Source organism: Lutjanus erythropterus, chromosome 2, assembly GCF_056507025.1.
Source record: "Lutjanus erythropterus isolate fLutEry1 chromosome 2, fLutEry1.hap2, whole genome shotgun sequence".
In the NCBI taxonomy this organism is placed as follows: domain Eukaryota; kingdom Metazoa; phylum Chordata; class Actinopteri; order Lutjaniformes; family Lutjanidae; genus Lutjanus; species Lutjanus erythropterus.
In genome coordinates, this window is record NC_139318.1 from 38,290,314 (window position 1) to 38,306,928 (window position 16,615).

General features: G+C 39.4%; 2 protein-coding genes across 5 annotated transcripts in view; both read right to left on the minus strand.

The window, feature by feature from the left end:
* eif4g3a (eukaryotic translation initiation factor 4 gamma, 3a) overlaps nucleotides 1-2,501 on the minus strand; it is an 82,311-nt gene extending 79,810 nt beyond the window's left edge. Inside the window, exon 1 of one of the 3 annotated variants that reach the window (XM_084739134.1) lies at nucleotides 1,770-2,501. In XM_084739134.1, the coding sequence (XP_084595260.1) occupies nucleotides 1,770-1,933 (164 nt within the window). In that variant the 5' untranslated portion in view covers nucleotides 1,934-2,501. The remainder of the gene's footprint in view (nucleotides 1-1,769) is intronic. The other 2 variants (XM_084739143.1, XM_084739151.1) reach the window with 2 other exon arrangements.
* A 1,341-nt stretch (nucleotides 2,502-3,842) lies between these two features.
* The window catches only part of ece1 (endothelin converting enzyme 1), a 41,308-nt gene continuing 28,535 nt past the window's right edge, over nucleotides 3,843-16,615 (minus strand). For both annotated transcript variants that reach the window (XM_084739169.1, XM_084739162.1), the window contains 9 exons: nucleotides 11,671-11,781; nucleotides 11,476-11,574; nucleotides 10,050-10,127; nucleotides 9,814-9,917; nucleotides 9,361-9,471; nucleotides 7,174-7,241; nucleotides 6,851-7,041; nucleotides 6,214-6,309; nucleotides 3,843-4,829 (listed from right to left, as the gene is read on the minus strand). In XM_084739169.1, the coding sequence (XP_084595295.1) occupies nucleotides 4,653-4,829; nucleotides 6,214-6,309; nucleotides 6,851-7,041; nucleotides 7,174-7,241; nucleotides 9,361-9,471; nucleotides 9,814-9,917; nucleotides 10,050-10,127; nucleotides 11,476-11,574; nucleotides 11,671-11,781 (1,035 nt within the window). In that variant the 3' untranslated portion in view covers nucleotides 3,843-4,652. The remainder of the gene's footprint in view (nucleotides 4,830-6,213; nucleotides 6,310-6,850; nucleotides 7,042-7,173; nucleotides 7,242-9,360; nucleotides 9,472-9,813; nucleotides 9,918-10,049; nucleotides 10,128-11,475; nucleotides 11,575-11,670; nucleotides 11,782-16,615) is intronic.

Consider the following 16,615-nt stretch of genomic DNA (forward strand, 5'->3'; position numbering starts at 1 on the left):
AATTAGATTAGAAATTAGTTAATGCGAGATCAGACCACCAATAACTGAAGGGGTGCAAAATCCATGGAGAAATTAAGATCATTCCTGATCCATCACACGGAGTTTCCTTGTGTCCCTGTTAGGAGCATTTTATGTTTATGAATCATTTCAGCATTTCAATGACTGCATGATTGTGAGGTTCTGGCTATGTGTCATGCTGTATAAACTTTTCCAAATGTTACCAAAGCATTTGCAACTAAAATGCAGTTGCAGTTCCTAAATGCATTTAAATATCTGATTTATTTGTCGATCCATACACCAGATTAATGGATAGAAAGATGGGTTATGGGCTAGGGCTGAGCAATATGACTTGTAAAATAAAACTTTGACATGTTTTGGCTATTCAACAATGTATGATATATAACTGGATATACAAATGTTCTCACAATAACGTGCCATAAATTTTCAAATAGTGTAAACATATGATGATCTTTTAGAGTTTGATGCACTGCTGTAGATTAAACTGGCCAACAGTATATAAACTAGTTAAGGCAGGGCAAGATGGACATTAGTGCTTTTACAAATTATTAACACAATTAGTTTTTTGATAAAAAATCATAGGCAATGTTGGCATAATAATTAAGAGGATAAAGGTAAATAACAGAACAGCTAGAACAGTGTATTAAGTTCAACAATACATCACTTTACTGTAATGCAGCCTTACAAACCAGGAAAAGACAACATTTATGCCATTTAACAATATCCGAAGTCTATATCTAGTCTCTCACACACAATACTGATATTTAGCAGCATAGCCCAGCCCTATCCACACATTTCTAACTAAAATGCAGTTGCAGACATTAAATGCAGTAATATATCTGATTTAGCTGTCAACCCTTGCACCAAATTAGTTAAGTTAATAAGTTTAATATAATACATAGGTTAAGAATTTCAAAGAAGGATGAGTTACGGGCCTTTTAATGTTTGTTGATTTAATCTAATAAATAATGTTAGTCTTGGTGTTTAAAGCTGCTGGCCTGCTGTCATTTTGCAAATGTGGCCCCCAGGCAAAGCAAGCTGAGTATCTCTGGTCTACAAGCTGTCATCCTGAGAGCTCACCGGCCCAGGCACTGACAGGCCTGTCAAGGTGCACAGTAACACCCCTTCAAAAGCGAGCTAATGTCATGCGAAATGAGACAGGAGGTGCAATTCCCACACACACAGGGCCTTGTACATGCTAACATTAGCCTCATTATTAAGCCACAGGTCATCACCCTGAAATGGGTGAAGCTTTACTGCTCTGCGACGTTGCACTCACTGACTTGTGCACTTGCTAGCCACAGCAGCTACCAAGCAACTAGTTAGCTACTGGAGGCTAATGCACCTTGCTAGCCAACAGCGATAACTGAACAAAGCCGGTAACCGGTGTGGAAAGCCTGATAGCTTGCCAGTAATGGAGCCAAATGATGTCAACACATTTACAATAAAGATATAATACCAATATAATCGACTGACAGCTATATTTAATCACAAATGCAGCTAGAATCCGTGTAGTAGCGTTAACTCCCAGAATTCAAACTGACATTTTCGTTAGCTTTGACAACCGGCTTGATAAGCTAATGTTAGCATACTTAGCTAGCTAATTGTCCCCTCCCCTCCCAGCTCCCTCCAAACCAAACCATCATCCCCGCATCCAACACATATTATCTATCACTAATTAAACAACAGTGTGTGTTACTGCCATCATGGAGAGCAAAATGCATAAAGTCACCAGCCGGGTCAAAGGATACTGAGGTGGTGGTACAGCGCCGGGCTGAGGAGCTGTTGGGGCTCCCGGCGGCAGAGACACGGAGGTCAGGGTAGCCCGCAGTTGGCTCGACGGAGAGGGGCCACTTCCAGGTCCGCTAACTGCGACAGCGGCGGGTTTGGGGACCACTTTCGGTGGCAAACTCATCGCAAAAAAATCAACAAATAAAAACAATACCTTAATAATAAATACTGATACAAACAACGCCTAGCTTGCATGCATTGAGCAAGCGGAGCAGATTCTTGAAGCAGGCCCCAAATCCCTTTAACGAACTGGGATAACGAAGCTCGAATAGCAACACAAACGTCTTTTTTTCATGGAAAGTCGCTGTTCGGATCAGCGGTGCTGTTCATGGGGACGGTGGGAGGTTTAGCCTCCCTCGCCCGCCCGGAGCCTCTGCGGATCCGGCTCGGTTCGCGTTTCTTTCAAAATAAATAATCGCCACGATCTTCAACCTCCCTCGGCGATCTACTTTTTCTTCTCGACAAGTGTGTTTTCTATCATTTTTTTCTCACAGAGATGAGAGACTTCGCCAACATGGCGTTGCGGCCGCTTCCAGCAGTCCGGGCAGGACAGATGATTCGGCAATTCTCGGCCAGTTACGGAGTCGCTCGGCTAATCAACTAACCTACTATCAAACACTGATACAGGGCATGGCTCAGGTTTCCGTGGTCTGAAATACTGATATGACTGAAATACCGACGTCTGGGTTTTTTTTTTTTGTGCGTGTGTGTGTTTTTTGTTTTCCTTTTTTATTTTTAACGGTTTGGTTTTACAGTCAGAAATTAAATTCAGAATTTAAGAACAGGTAATTACAATGGCTATATGAAATAAGAAGCAAAACAATAAAAATAAAATATCCTTAATTTCATCAAGTTGCACAATTGTTTTTAGTTATTTGCGTTTTTTTCATGGTCAAAAAGCCCTCACATACAGTATTCAGATATTTACACAGTATAGTTCTTGGCCTGGACTCTGCACCAGCAGCAGGACTGGAACATGAACTTGTGTGTTATCAGCGCCATCTACCGTTCATATGACTGCTTCGCATCAGCAAGTCAGTATTTTAATTTCCCATTAGATTTATTGATTGGTTAAGTCATGTAAACTCGTTTCCACCAGCAAAAGGAACAAATAACCCCAAAGTAGAAAAAAGCCGATATGAGACAAAAAGTCATACTTAAGAGATATAAAGTTGAAATTATGGGTGAAGAAGTCATAATGAGATAGAAAGTAATAATTATGTAATAAAAAGGCAAAATTATGAGTTAATGTGTCTTAATGGGTTAAAAAGTAATAATTCTGACGTAAAAAATAAAAAAATATGGATTAAAAGGTCATTATTATGAGATTTAAAGTCAAACTCATGATAAAGTTATGATCATGACATAAGAAGTCATAATTATGTGATAATTAAGTTAAAGGTTTAAAGTTAGAATTATGAGTCAAGAAGCCTTAATGAGTTAAAAAGGTCACAATTATGAGATAGAAAGTCAAAATTATGTGTTAAAAAGTCTTGAGTTAAAAAGTCATAATTATTAGATTAAAAAAAGTCTAAATTATGAGTTAAAAATTCTTAATTATGATTTTAAAAGTCATAATTATGAGATAGAAAGTAATAATTACAGGATACAAAGTCTAAATTATGAATTAAGAGGTCATGATGAGTTTAAGACATTATTCTGACATAAAAAGCCAAAATTGTGATTTAGAGTGTTAAATATGAGTTAAAAGGTCATGTTTATGACATTAAAAAGTCAAAATGATGATGGTGAAGATAAAATTATGAGTTAAGAGGTCTTGCCTACGAGACAAAAAAAAAGCTGCAATTATGAGATAAAAAGTCATAATTCTGAGAGCTCATAATTTCTACTTTTTATCCCATAATTCTGACTTAAAGTGGGGATCTTTTTTTCTTTTATTAGCTGAAATGGGCTTCCATAAAGATCTCAGACAGTAACAACTTTACAATATAAATCTAGTCACACATATCTATACAGCATGATGATGATGATGTGTGTGAATCTGTGGATAAATTGTAGGCATGAGGCAAAAATGTTTTAAGATTGGTTTTACTATACAAAATAATTTGTGACAAACTCTTATTCATAATAAAAACAGGTATGGCACATCATGGCTTAGCCTATATGACAAAGTTCTGAATGAAATAATAGGTGATATTTTAATTTATTGCTGTGAATTTCTTCCTTCATTCTGTTTCTGATTCATCTCGGTCATCCATTACAGAAAAGAAATGTAATGCAAAATGTAACGGTTTGACATTGTTCACAAAATGTCTCTGAAATATCGCAATGGTTCAAATACAAACTGTTGCTGTACACAGATTCTTAATTAACGCCTTTAAAACTGTCTATATACCCAATTTTTAATCTTCCACCAGGTTAAAACACATCCCTGGTTCACTGACATATAAACATTGTGACCATAAATAAAATATGATTTAATTAAACTGGAGCGGGCTGAAGCACATTTACAAGAAAAAAGACGTCCCTTTGCTTATTTATCACTTTATGTGAGAAACAAGCAGTTTACAAAATTTGTATGAGTGGTTCCCCCATTAACCATCTGTTGGGTTTCCAGTGTTCAAAAAGCACATTTATAGCTACATTTAACCTCAGAAGTCGGTGAAAGCCGTGTGCTACACCAGCAGTCCTTGTGGAGCAGCGCTGAAGATGCAGTCCTCCGTGAAGAGCAGCTCCATTTTGTCCTGATGAGGAGTCTGATAAGCATTAAGTGAAAAGGCAGTAGGAGCGTCAGTGGTTCTTGCATTCCCTGTTCAGAGACTTTGTCTGTGTCTCGAGTTTTTATCCCCAGCGTCCGTTTCACCGCGCTGAGCAACGAGGCATCACCACAGCTCGCACTTGTGTTTAGGGTTCATGGGAGCGTCCGCTTTGCAGCCAAAGTGCTTTGAGAATTCGTGTGAATTTGAGATGGTGCCGATGACTCTGAATCTTGATGGACTGTGAGGATCTGTGATCACACCCTCATGTGAGCTTTCTGGTGTCCTGACAGCGCACCACACCTGCAGGAAAAATAACATTTAAACATACACAAGATGAGGAATTAATTTACCTGCGTGGTTCTTCAAAATTAATTGCCGATTTCTTTAAAAAAATATTATAAAGATATTTCTGAGGCTGGCCTCTATAGCTCTTGGAAGTGTTTTATTTAATTTGTTTCAAATTCCCTGCCTAGGATTCATTTTGGTTTGGGCTTGTTTAATTCTGATATTTGTTTGCTACCAGTTATTTGACTGCGATGTTCTGCCTTTACAGCGCAGAATGACGTACAGTATGTCTACAGTCTGACAGTTTTCACATTCATCTTCTGAAACAGTGGTAATTTTGTCAATGAAGGTAAATGCAGATCCTTTTATCGTACATTTGGAGTTGTCCCCGACAACAGCAGGATATCCAGGCATCAGTCAGACCTAATAGCATTCTCAACATCACTCGCCCGCAGGCTTGTTCTTTTTAGATGGAAATCTCCCACCCCTCCATCTCACTCGTGCTGGATCTGTGAGGTAATGTCATTTCTCAAACTTACCTTAAATTAGTTGTCTCCCACATCTCTATCCTATCTTTTCCCCCACCCCCCTTTTCCTCTTTCCTGTTGATTGTACTATCTAGTTAACCTCCTTGTGTTTATCTTAATACCATTACTAATATAAAGTAATTCATGTGCAAAGTAAGATATGTACGATACTGGTTCAATGTACTGTTTATTATGCAACAGTGCTCCATTGTTACCTTTTTCTTTTGTTTTTTTAATTTGACTTATTTTACTTAGCTACTTTTTTCTATCTTACACAAAACTCAATGAAAGCAATTTGAAATAAATTATTTTTCATTCCCTGACATCCTTTTATTTCATGATTAAAGTGTGATGATGAAGTTAATGAAAAAAGTATTGACAACAAAATTTCTGTTTAATATGCTCTGATGAATTAAGACGAGATGAAACAGTTGGCTCTGTTTGACAACCGAATTGGACCACAGTAATTAACCATCTCAAAATACTAATAATCCTGACAAGGATTGAGGATGAAGGTCCAAAACAAATATCCATTATACAAGTTGACTGATTTGATATCAGTAAACTAATGTTATGGTAGCACAAGTTCTGCGTGGATTCAGGGCAAAGTAAAAAACATGATGTTTACCTGATAATGCTCATCTGGTTTACACATTTTAACTGCTGATTGATTAAAATGTACCTACTCTCTCAGCAGGAATATATTCTTTCATTTTTTTGTTGTTGATGTTGTGTCTTTTGCTAATCTGTAAAGCACTTTGAGTTGCTCATGTGTATGAACTGTGATGTATAAATAAAATTGCCCTGCCTTGCCTTGTAGACAGTATAATCAAGTTAAAGGAGAGAAAAAGGGTTATAAGAGCGACACAAACCTGAGCAAATCCTACAAAAAACAGCTGATGGTTCGTCATTCCCAGCGCAGGCAGCGTGGCCTCCTCGCCATTCTTTTTGATCCAGTTCACATAAGCCTTTCAAAGCAGAGATAAATGATCATGTTACACACATGCATTTGCAGATATAAAAGTGTATAGTGGTACAGACCAAGGGAAACAGAGTAATGCAGGCTACTTTTACTTCCATATGATTTGCTCATCTGCTTCGTAGCTCCTGACCTTTCATTTCATGGAAAGAATGCGCGCATGTGAAGAAGAAACCAGAGGCTGACAAGGCCACTCGTAACCACCTGTTGCATTTCCAGGCTTCACTGCAAACCAGACCAACCTGCTGTTTCCAATACAGACTAATGGATGTGACCCACAGCAGCCTCGACAAATAAAGTAATGCAGGGGATTAACGTAAGATCTGGATAAGTTTTCTGACCTTGTAAACATGCAGTCGGACAATGTTGCTGTAGGGAGACAGAACAGCACTGGTCTGAACTTTCCATCATAATCTAAACGCTCTCTTGCACCGGTTTTTTACCCTCTACATCAGTGACAGAGAGCTGTTTATCCTCACGTTGTAGCCTCATACAGAAAATATTCACGTGCTTCCCATCTGACATCAGACCTTGTAGGCGGCCTTCAGTCCACCGTTGTCAGCGATGTTCTCTCCCAGCGTGTGTCTTCCATTCAGAGGCTCCTTGTTGATGCTGTAGTTTCCATACTGCTCCACCATGCACTGAGTCTGCTTCTTAAAGGCCTCCACAGAGGAGTTCTTCCACCAGGGACGCAGGTTTCCATCCTTGTCGTATTCTCTCCCTTTGAATCAAAGTGTGAAATATTACCATGTTCTCTGCCAAGTTGTGCTTTGAGTATTTTTTACTAAATGTTTCAGTATCAGGATGGTTCATTTTTACCCTCTGAAATGTAAATAGACAAACTTTTACCAACCTTGGTCGTCAAAAGCGTGAGTCAGCTCATGTCCCATGACTACTCCAATTCCACCAAAGTTAAGAGCTCTGCAAAACATTTAAAAAGTCATACATTTTGAAATTCACACGCAGTACACTTTTACAACCCCTGATAACAGCATTTTCAGCTTCAGTACTTGTGGCTGACAAGTGGATGAAAGCAGCAGTCAACATTTTGGGAGGAACATTTATTCGTTCTCATGCCGAGAGCAAAATGATAAAAATCAATATCACTTTCATATCTGTCGGCTCAATATGAAGCTGTCAGAAGCCATTTAGCTTTGCACAAAATCTGGAAACTTGGGGAAATAACAACAAAATCCACCTAACAGCACCTCTAAAGCTCGTTATATTTCACGACCTCATGAAGCATTGTTGTCAGTGTAAGCTGAGAGCTGCACACATCTGTCCAGAAATTCAAATTCAACCAAATCAAAGAGAATATTCAAATGAAGTGAATTAATGAAATGAAACGAAATGAAAATAGAGTGCTGCAAGGATGATGTATTTTTGTAGATGAGCCTGGAGGTTAGCATCGCTTTGGTTCCAGATTCAGATTCAAATTTTGATTTTATTTATTCTAAACCACATGTTGGTTTATGGAGTACAAACAAAGCAGCAGTACAACGGTAAACAAACGTAGAAAGTAGATCTCTCAGGTCAGATCATAAACTGGGTAATTTAAAAAGAGGCAGAACATTACTCAAACATGCACCTAGCTTTCATATTACCTTTGGTTTATCAACCTGCCATAATATTATATATGTTCAAATATATAGCCGGTTTATTGAAGAAAATGGGTTCTAAAGCAAACTCAAATTTATGATACTTACACATTTATGTATGATAATCTCTACAAACAAATTTTTGATTTTTGAAGCATAAATGCAACCCCAAGAATTAAAAAGTTAACTATAAACAAAGTAGACCATGAGTCCACTTCACCCCCACGAAGTGACTACTGTTTAATGTCCCCAACAACCTCTGTTGTCTCATTTAGCCACTTCTGGCAACTGCCTTTTTTAAAGACGTGTAAAAACTTCAAAATTCATAAGGTTGGTATTTACTGGTGTATTCTATGCTGTAAAACAAAACATGAAAATCTCTTATGCTTGTGTTAACTACAGACCTTACATTATTTTGGGCATCTATTCAGAAACCCATTCAAAAATCCCACTGACTTTGAGACGAGGGAACCGGAGATGCAAAAATGCTAACTAATTTCCAGATTTTAAGACTCATTCCTGCAGCGCTCTATTCAGTCTGATTATCAGACTGTATTTGCAGAACATAAAGTACTCTTGTACGGTTAAGAAATAGCTGCTAAACTACATGGAAATGGAAGTAGTTGTATTGTAGTATGTAGTTCTATTGTAATTTTTTATGCTTCAGTTAACCCTTCTTAAGTCCTGCTCCTTGCTGCTCTGTGCTCCGACAACAGTTGAGCAAATTTTGTTAAATAGAGCACGTTCCATCTGTAAACATTTGACCGGCATGTTTCCTCAAAACAGTGTGCGACACGCTTTCACATACATTTGCTCTTGTTTGGTGTGTGCGCCATAGGTGTTACCAAATCAACAGCGACGTGTATGTAAAGATTACCGCATTAAAAAGGTGTTGCAGTGCAGCAGGGTGTTAAATACAGCACAGTTTCTGTTTGAATATTCATTTTGCTATGTTTTACCAGGGCTGAAGGCAGCCCTGACAGCCCTCCAGTCAACTTTCTCCTTTTCTGTGTCCGGTACGTAGATTTTCTGTGTGCTCAGCTCGTCTATGTTGAAAAGAAATCTGTTTTTCTAACATTAGCTAGCTAACAATTGATGTACATCAGCTAGCTCATTATCTAGATTTTATACATCCCCCAGATATATCTTTTTATCATCTTGAAAGTTTTATTTTCAACATAGACGAACTCAGCACATAGTATATTTAAGTACAGGAAACAGTAAAGGGGAAAGTTGACCAAGGTTCATGCGGGCAAGCGAGAAGGGCTGGACTTAAGATGAGGTAACTGTGGTTTAATACATTTTTATTCTATGATGGTTAAATCTTTTTTGGAACTAAAGACCATTTCCCACTCTGGTGGATAATGAACTTGCTCTCTATTCAATTCTACCACTGTAATAAAATCCATCCAACATGATTAAGCAAAATGTAGAAGACCTACTTGGGCCATGAACGACTATAGAACGGAGCCTGAAGAATTCCTGCTGGCAGCACCATCTCATTCTTGGTCGGGTTGTAATATGCATTCACGGTCGGAGGGGTCATGCTCCACCTGCAAACACGAGGAACACAGAGCGACCACGTGAGGCTGACGTCAAGGTCACGGCAAAATCAGATCATCAATTCCGCCCTGCTCTGCTGTGCCAGGCGGACTGCAGATCAGATGGGAAGGCATGATGGGAACCCTGATCTGCACGCCCCCCCTCCTCCTCCCCCCTGAGCCTAATTAGAGACAAGGATCAGTTCAGCGTAGAGAAGTCGGTTGCCTGGGAACATTTGTGGATGGCAGCGGTATTGTGCTGAGTAAGCACAATGGGAATGTGTCCCTGTTGGAGCGTGCAGCCTCGTCTCTGGCAGGCTGGGGCGGCGGGAATGAAGAGAGGGGGCAACTCACTGGTTTCTGTTGGGAGTTTTCCTCAGCTGGTCTGCAGTCACTCTGGCTGAGAAGTTGTAGTACTGCATGACGTTTTGGAAGTAAAGTTGTGACACCACCTCGAACTGAACAGGAGACGAATCAAAGGAGATAGAAAAATGGAGTTTAGTGTTTTAACGAGACAGAATGAGATGCGATGAATAAAATGAGAGCGACAGAATGGTCAGGACATATAACACATCTCCACATTTACCTACATCATTGAACACTTTGTCCAGCTTTGTGGTGTTCATGATGAACTCTGGATATCCGACCATGTTGTATATTGCATCTGCCTGTGACAAATAACAGAAAAGATAAAAACTGTAAAAGACGCGTCTTCACACCAGGTGGCAGTGCTGCGTTTCTCAGCCACTTCAGCGCATGAAACGGTTCAACAGAACTTATTTCAGATGTTAAAGGGATAGTTTGAAGTCAGTGGTCGTCTGAGGTACTTTTCAATAGTCTTTAGCCCCTTTTACACAGCCTGCTCAAGGTGGAAATGTTGCACCTTTATGTCTCCTCACCATCTGTGTAAAAGGCACAGAGGCGGAAGAGGGGTCGGTTTTGTTCTGCCTCTGATCCACCAGGGGAGGTAGTAACAGGGCTGTAACAGAGCCAAGCCGACGTCTGTGTAACAGGGTAAGACGGCACGGCGGGTCAGGGCGCTGTTGAGTTACATTCGCTGTTGTTGTAGGAGACAGAGGCAGGGAGACGAGCGGACACTTTTTACACCACTGGTACAGAGCTACGTGGACATTAGCAGACACACAGACAGACAGGAGAGAAATCCTGATCCCGATCTTTTTAACTTTAACTGATGCTGAGAAAGCAACGGTCCATTTAAACCAAAAACAAATAAAAATGGCGCGCTGTGTAAAAGGGCACACTTGGGTCGCTTTACGCTGACTCTGCTTGGTTCAGTGAAATTACACCGGCTTTACGGGAATCCCTTGTTGTGGCAATATTGTGGGATTTCTGTGTAAAAATGGCCAGTGTATTGCCTACAGCAGATGGCTGGAGTGGAGCAGGAGTACTGGTGTAGGAAGCTAAGTAATGCTCTGCTGTGGACAGGGTCAGCAGAAAGTTTAAGTGTATGTCCTATTTAGAATAATTTCACTGCTTTACATTGGAGTCTGGCTGCCTTTTTCTGACAGGAAACAATTGTTAATTTCACATTGCAGAACACGGGAGTTGCTTGTATACTGCTGCCTTGATCTGTTAGTTTGTTTGTCTGACTGTGTGACTTTGGTGAATCTGAGCTAACCCGAAATCACACAACAACACAAACAAACTAAATGATCAAATGAGGTAAAATTGCTGATTTTGCCAGTGGAGTCTGGTTCGTTTAGAGAGAGAGAGAGAGAGAGAGAGAGAGAGTGATTTTTGGCTTTTTTAATGGTAGTTTCCCGTTGGAAAAGGCTGTCTGACCGCATGATAAAGCAATGAATTCTAAATATAACAAACACTTGAACTGATATTGATGTTTTGGGGTGGGCCTTTTTTTACGTGGTGTTGCTGTGAGGTGTCCTGTCCAATATCTGCTGTGTGTTATATGCTGACTATCAATAAGTATCTTATACAACCCTAGAGCAGCAGTAGGTAAACTTCCTGGGGAAGGAATACACAACATCTTTATCCAACCTTTTCTTTTGCTGCTTTTTTTGTCTCCGAGTCCATCCAGCTCACGTACTTCAGGCTGTCCTCAAAGGCCCATTTAATTTCTCCGACCATGTCTTCAGCCTGACGCACAGAATCAGAGACAGAGGGGAGTCAGAAACACACATCATCTCACAGTGGGAGCAGCTTATTGTGAGGGAAGGACTTTGAAGCTCTTACAATAGCTTTGCTGTCCTCAGCAAAGGTGGCTTTGACAAACATGGCTCCAAGAGCGAAGCCCAGGGCGCTGTCTGTGTCGCTGACGCACAGCTTCCAGCGTGGGGTGCAGCTCTGCAACGTCACATGAACACATCAAGACACGTTAAGGAAAAAGCGTCTTTACACTCTCTTGCGGTGTCGATAACAGCATTATCGTCGTTCAACCTGTTTCGTCTGATTCGATTATTCACTTCCTACATTTCCCTGAATGAACATGACTAAACCGTCAAGAGTGGAGGCGGACTTGTATCATTCAGCTGTGGGCTACATGTGTAGGTGTAGAAACAACTGTAGTGATAGTGAAACTGAGAAAGCAAAACACTGAGTACTACTAAGACATGAATAACAATCTATTAATAGACCGCTACTTCTCCTTCAAAGCCCTGCAGTGGTGGAGGAAGTATTCAGCTCATTTACTTCAGTAAAAGTACCAATAACATACTGTAAAAATACTCTGCTGAAAGTAAAATCCCTGCGTTGTAATTGTTACTTAAGTAAAAGTATACAAGTATAATCAGAAAAATGTACTTAAAGTCTTAAATGTATAAGTATGTAATGCAGTAAAATGTCCCTTGTGATTGTTATACTATTATATATTATAACATTAGATTATTATTACTCATGCATTAATGATCAAGTAGCATTTTAGAGTTGTAGTTGCTTGAAGCGGAGCTAATTTGCAACTAATGACATATTATGCCTTGAGTAATCAATTTGTGTACTTGTTTGGTTTGTAAAATGTCACGTTTGTTTTGTCTAAAACAGGAAAAGTAGCAAATCTTCACATTTGAGAAGTTGAAACAATGAACTGTTTTTCCAGGAATAGTAACTTTTGATGATCATATCATATTAGTTGCCAATTAATTTTATGCCATTCAACTAATCATGTTAGCTGTACTTGTAAGCATCTTGTTTCATAAACTTTTATAAAATGTTTTGTATGTAAAAATCTTAATTTGTAAAGTTACTAGTACCTAAAACTGTCAAACAAGTGTAGTAAAGTAAAAAGTATAATATTTCCCTCTGGAATGTCGTAGAGTAGAACAAAGTAGCATGAAAAGAAAAAACTCATGTGAAGTACAAGTACCTCAAATTAGTACAGTACTTCAGTAAACGTACTTAGTTACATTCAACTACTGAAGCCCTGATAGTTTTGGCCGATCTGCTCTTACTTCTCACCCACTGCATACCAATGCATGCTGGGATACATGCCAGTGCATGCTGGGATAGGTGCCAGTGCATGCTGGGATAAGTGCCAGCCCCCCACGACTCTGATCAGGGTACGCATGCATATAAAATGGATGAATGGATTTCTCCCACTGTAGGAAGTGAGGACCTACACTCTCTATTGGTTGTATTCCTGCCAGAGGTGATTTCATTTAATCTGCCATTAAGAAATCGATACAAAACTGTCACATAGTTGGATTTCTTTCATCACAGGCTTTTGGGAAATATAGAATATACAAAACATAAACTATAACTGACACTGATTAAAAAAAATCTTTATTGTTTCTTTTTTAAAAGAGCTTATTCCAATTAAGTAGACCGCTGAGAAATCCACAGGAGCCATTGTGCGTAAAAGATTAATCTCACAAAGAAAATCAACACAAACAGAAAATGAGGGAAAATGGTCGTGATTTTCTTGTGACCTCTGAGCTCAGTGTTTTTGTGACAAAGCTGAGCCGTTATCTCTCTGTGGGCCGAGACATGGACCCATCTAAAGGACTGAGTGGTGTTTTTCTAGACAAAATGGCAACAACGGGACACCGCACCCCCGATGCAGATTCTCAGCCTATTTATAGTCAAAACTGATGGAATGCAAGCAAGCCGCCCAGCAGAACACCAACAAAATGTAAATGAGTTAGCAGGCGGTTTCAACTCGCTGTGCTAAAATATTCTTTTGACTTCCAGAGTCATTTACCCAATAACAAAGTGCGGTCATATGTTTTACTGTTGTCTGAACTAGTTAAAAAAGAATCAGTGTTTCAAAACCAATGAAAACTTGTGTGCAAAAAGCAAAAAATTCTCCATGAGAGCAAATTAGCTAATTTGAGTAATTTTTTTATGATCAGAAATGTTTTTGTGGCCACAATTTGTAGAAATATGCTGGAAATTTAGCAATTTGTGCATTCTGTTTTACTAGTATATTTACAAATAGAACAAGATTCAAACACAATACAGATGTGGACATCATACCAACCCCATCTCTCTGAGAACAATGATTTTACATCTTAAGTTTAAAATCAAAATCACACTAGAACAGCAACTTTACTGACTGCAGGTCAATAAGAAACCCCAGATGTGACAACGTTATAATCAGGTGAAAGGAAGGACAAGGACAAATGGAGCTGCATGTACACGCAGATAAAGAGGAAACAAGGTCGGAGCGAGGAAATGAGGAGTGTTCTGAGCAAGTTGTAAATCCGTGCACATAGTTCACAGATGGAAAAAAAGAGACACAGCCGCCCTCTCACATTAAACTGATAGACAAAGAGACACACGTAGAAAGTTTGGGGTTTGTTATTACAGCCTGACCCCAGTAGAAAAAACAAGGCCGAGGGAACAGGATCTTACTCAGATAAGGTCTTTGGGTCTCCGGAGCCTTCGCTGTTACTCACTGAGAAGGAAGTACAACTTGCTGCCTCATCAATTTAATGTACAAGAACATCTTGACCTATGTACTTAATTAAAGGCTCAGTTCACTTCATTTAGAACGAGACACATTTGCTCATGTATACTTAGTGTAGTGGCAGCTAGCAGTAAAGGTTAATCTGACTTACTGTGGATTTAAGATATCTGTCTATGAAATTTCTGCTTTCAAGCTGCATTTATAAAAAAAATCAAAAACAACAGAAGATCCAGAAATAGCGGGTCTTACGCAAGAGCATTTTTGTATTCCTATCTTAAATTTTTCTTAGAACGCTACACTTCCTGCCCCAAATATCAGGAAGTGTTCATTCATGAAAATAGCATCAAAGACTGAAAAAAGAGGAACTCGATAAGTTCAGAGTTTTAAGTTCTGCTTTCAATTATTTCAGTTTCAGTTATAAGTTCTTGCTTTTTAATTATATAATAATTAAGGGACCTGCTACAGCAAAGAAATGAGAAATATAAATCTGAAACGTCTCGATGTGAAAATGGCTTCAAAGAAAAAAATAAACCCTCACAGCAAGGGGCAATGAATGACTGCAGCAGGAGGGGGTCGAGGGGAAGTTTCCACCACAGAGATAGAAGACAGAATATGTGAGGATGTTCCCTGGACAGCAACTTCATAGACCTGCATGTGAAAATATACAACCAATACACCTGACAGCAGGTGATGATAGGCTTTATCTGTAAATTTCCAATTATATCGTAATATGAAATGCAGTCAAACAGGGCAATGTCGACGTACTCATGAGGTGTAATTTATTTTTCAAACTCAAAATGTCGTCAAACTAAGGACATATACAGTCACTAATGAAAAACATTGGCTTGGATAACAGCTGACTAACTGCACAAGACTCCTACGACGTGTCTGGAAAACTTGTATATTGTGTTTGCAACTGAAAAAAATAAATAAAAACATGAGAAATCTGGTGAATGCAGCAAGTTCTCCTAAATCGCTCATACAGACCACTTAAGAACAGATCTGTTCGTATGAGTGGTGCTTTAATTTACACATAATGTACAATGATCATCTTAGTGGAAAAAACAAAGAAGGAAATAGAGCAGTGGTGGCTTAAAGGTTAGAGAAGCAAGCTTGTGAACGCAAATTTGCCAGTCCATCCGTCCCGAGCTGGCAGAATAAATTTAAGTGGGGAAACTGAAAGGCAGCACCACTGAGCTGCCCCTGAGGAAGGCCTTTAAGGCCAAATGCTCCAGTGCAGCTGCTCAGTGGCCGGAAGATTAGACCGCAGCTTCCAGGTTTAAAATTGTGATCAGGTTGTTCCTGCAAAAGAGGGACTTCCTCTCGGAGGACTTTCTGTGGATAAATAAAGTCTTTAAAAAAGGTTTTATTCTGAGCTACAGGTGACTCGACGGGGCTGTTTAAAAAAAATGCGATAACTTTAGATAGTCTTGAGTAACTGACACAGAAATTAAATTAACTCTCTTTCCCTAACAAACTCTTTTCACTAAACTCGCTTCCTTGAATACAACCCTGGTCTCAACAAAATGTATAAACAAGAACACTGATCAAACTTTACTTGTATCAACTCCCACCCAATCTGCACCTATCGACCCACCGGCTCTTGGTCTACGTCCTCCCACTTGCTATGGATAAAACAGATATTAAATGAGAGGGAAATGAGTGCATTCATCGGACTAAAAAAAGGATAGGACAGGGATGGGAGAGGTGGGTAGTCTTATTAAGATACTCGATATAGGACTTCCAGGTATTGTCAAAGGATTTACTGGAGTCTATAAGTGAGTCTGTACGTGAAAATCTAATCATTGTTTAACGTGATTTGGGATCTCCTTGAGCCAACTATTGTGTGAGGGGGGGAAGAGTGTGCGTGCGTCCCCTTAAATAAAATGAGGCGTATAGCTAACAGAGTTGCAAAGGCCAGAACACAATGTTTTACCAATGGGACAAATAGAGCCGTGAGAAGTTCAGGGCTAAAGTTCACGCAAAATATTTTAACGCTGGAAATTAGTTGAGCTCAGACAGGACCAAAACATGCCAGTATGGATAGCAGACGACGCTTGCAAATATCAATGTAATGCAAATGTAATGTTATGCAAAAACATGTACGTCGCTTTGGATAAAAGCATCTGCTATACATGAAATTGTAAATTGTGAAATCAGGTTGGAAGTGTAGAGTGTATAAAGACAATTTCTCTCAAATCTCCCTTCCTCTCAAAACCAAATGGCTAAGGGTTTAATGACCATAGCGACGGGAAGAGAGGGGGCATCCCTGTCTGG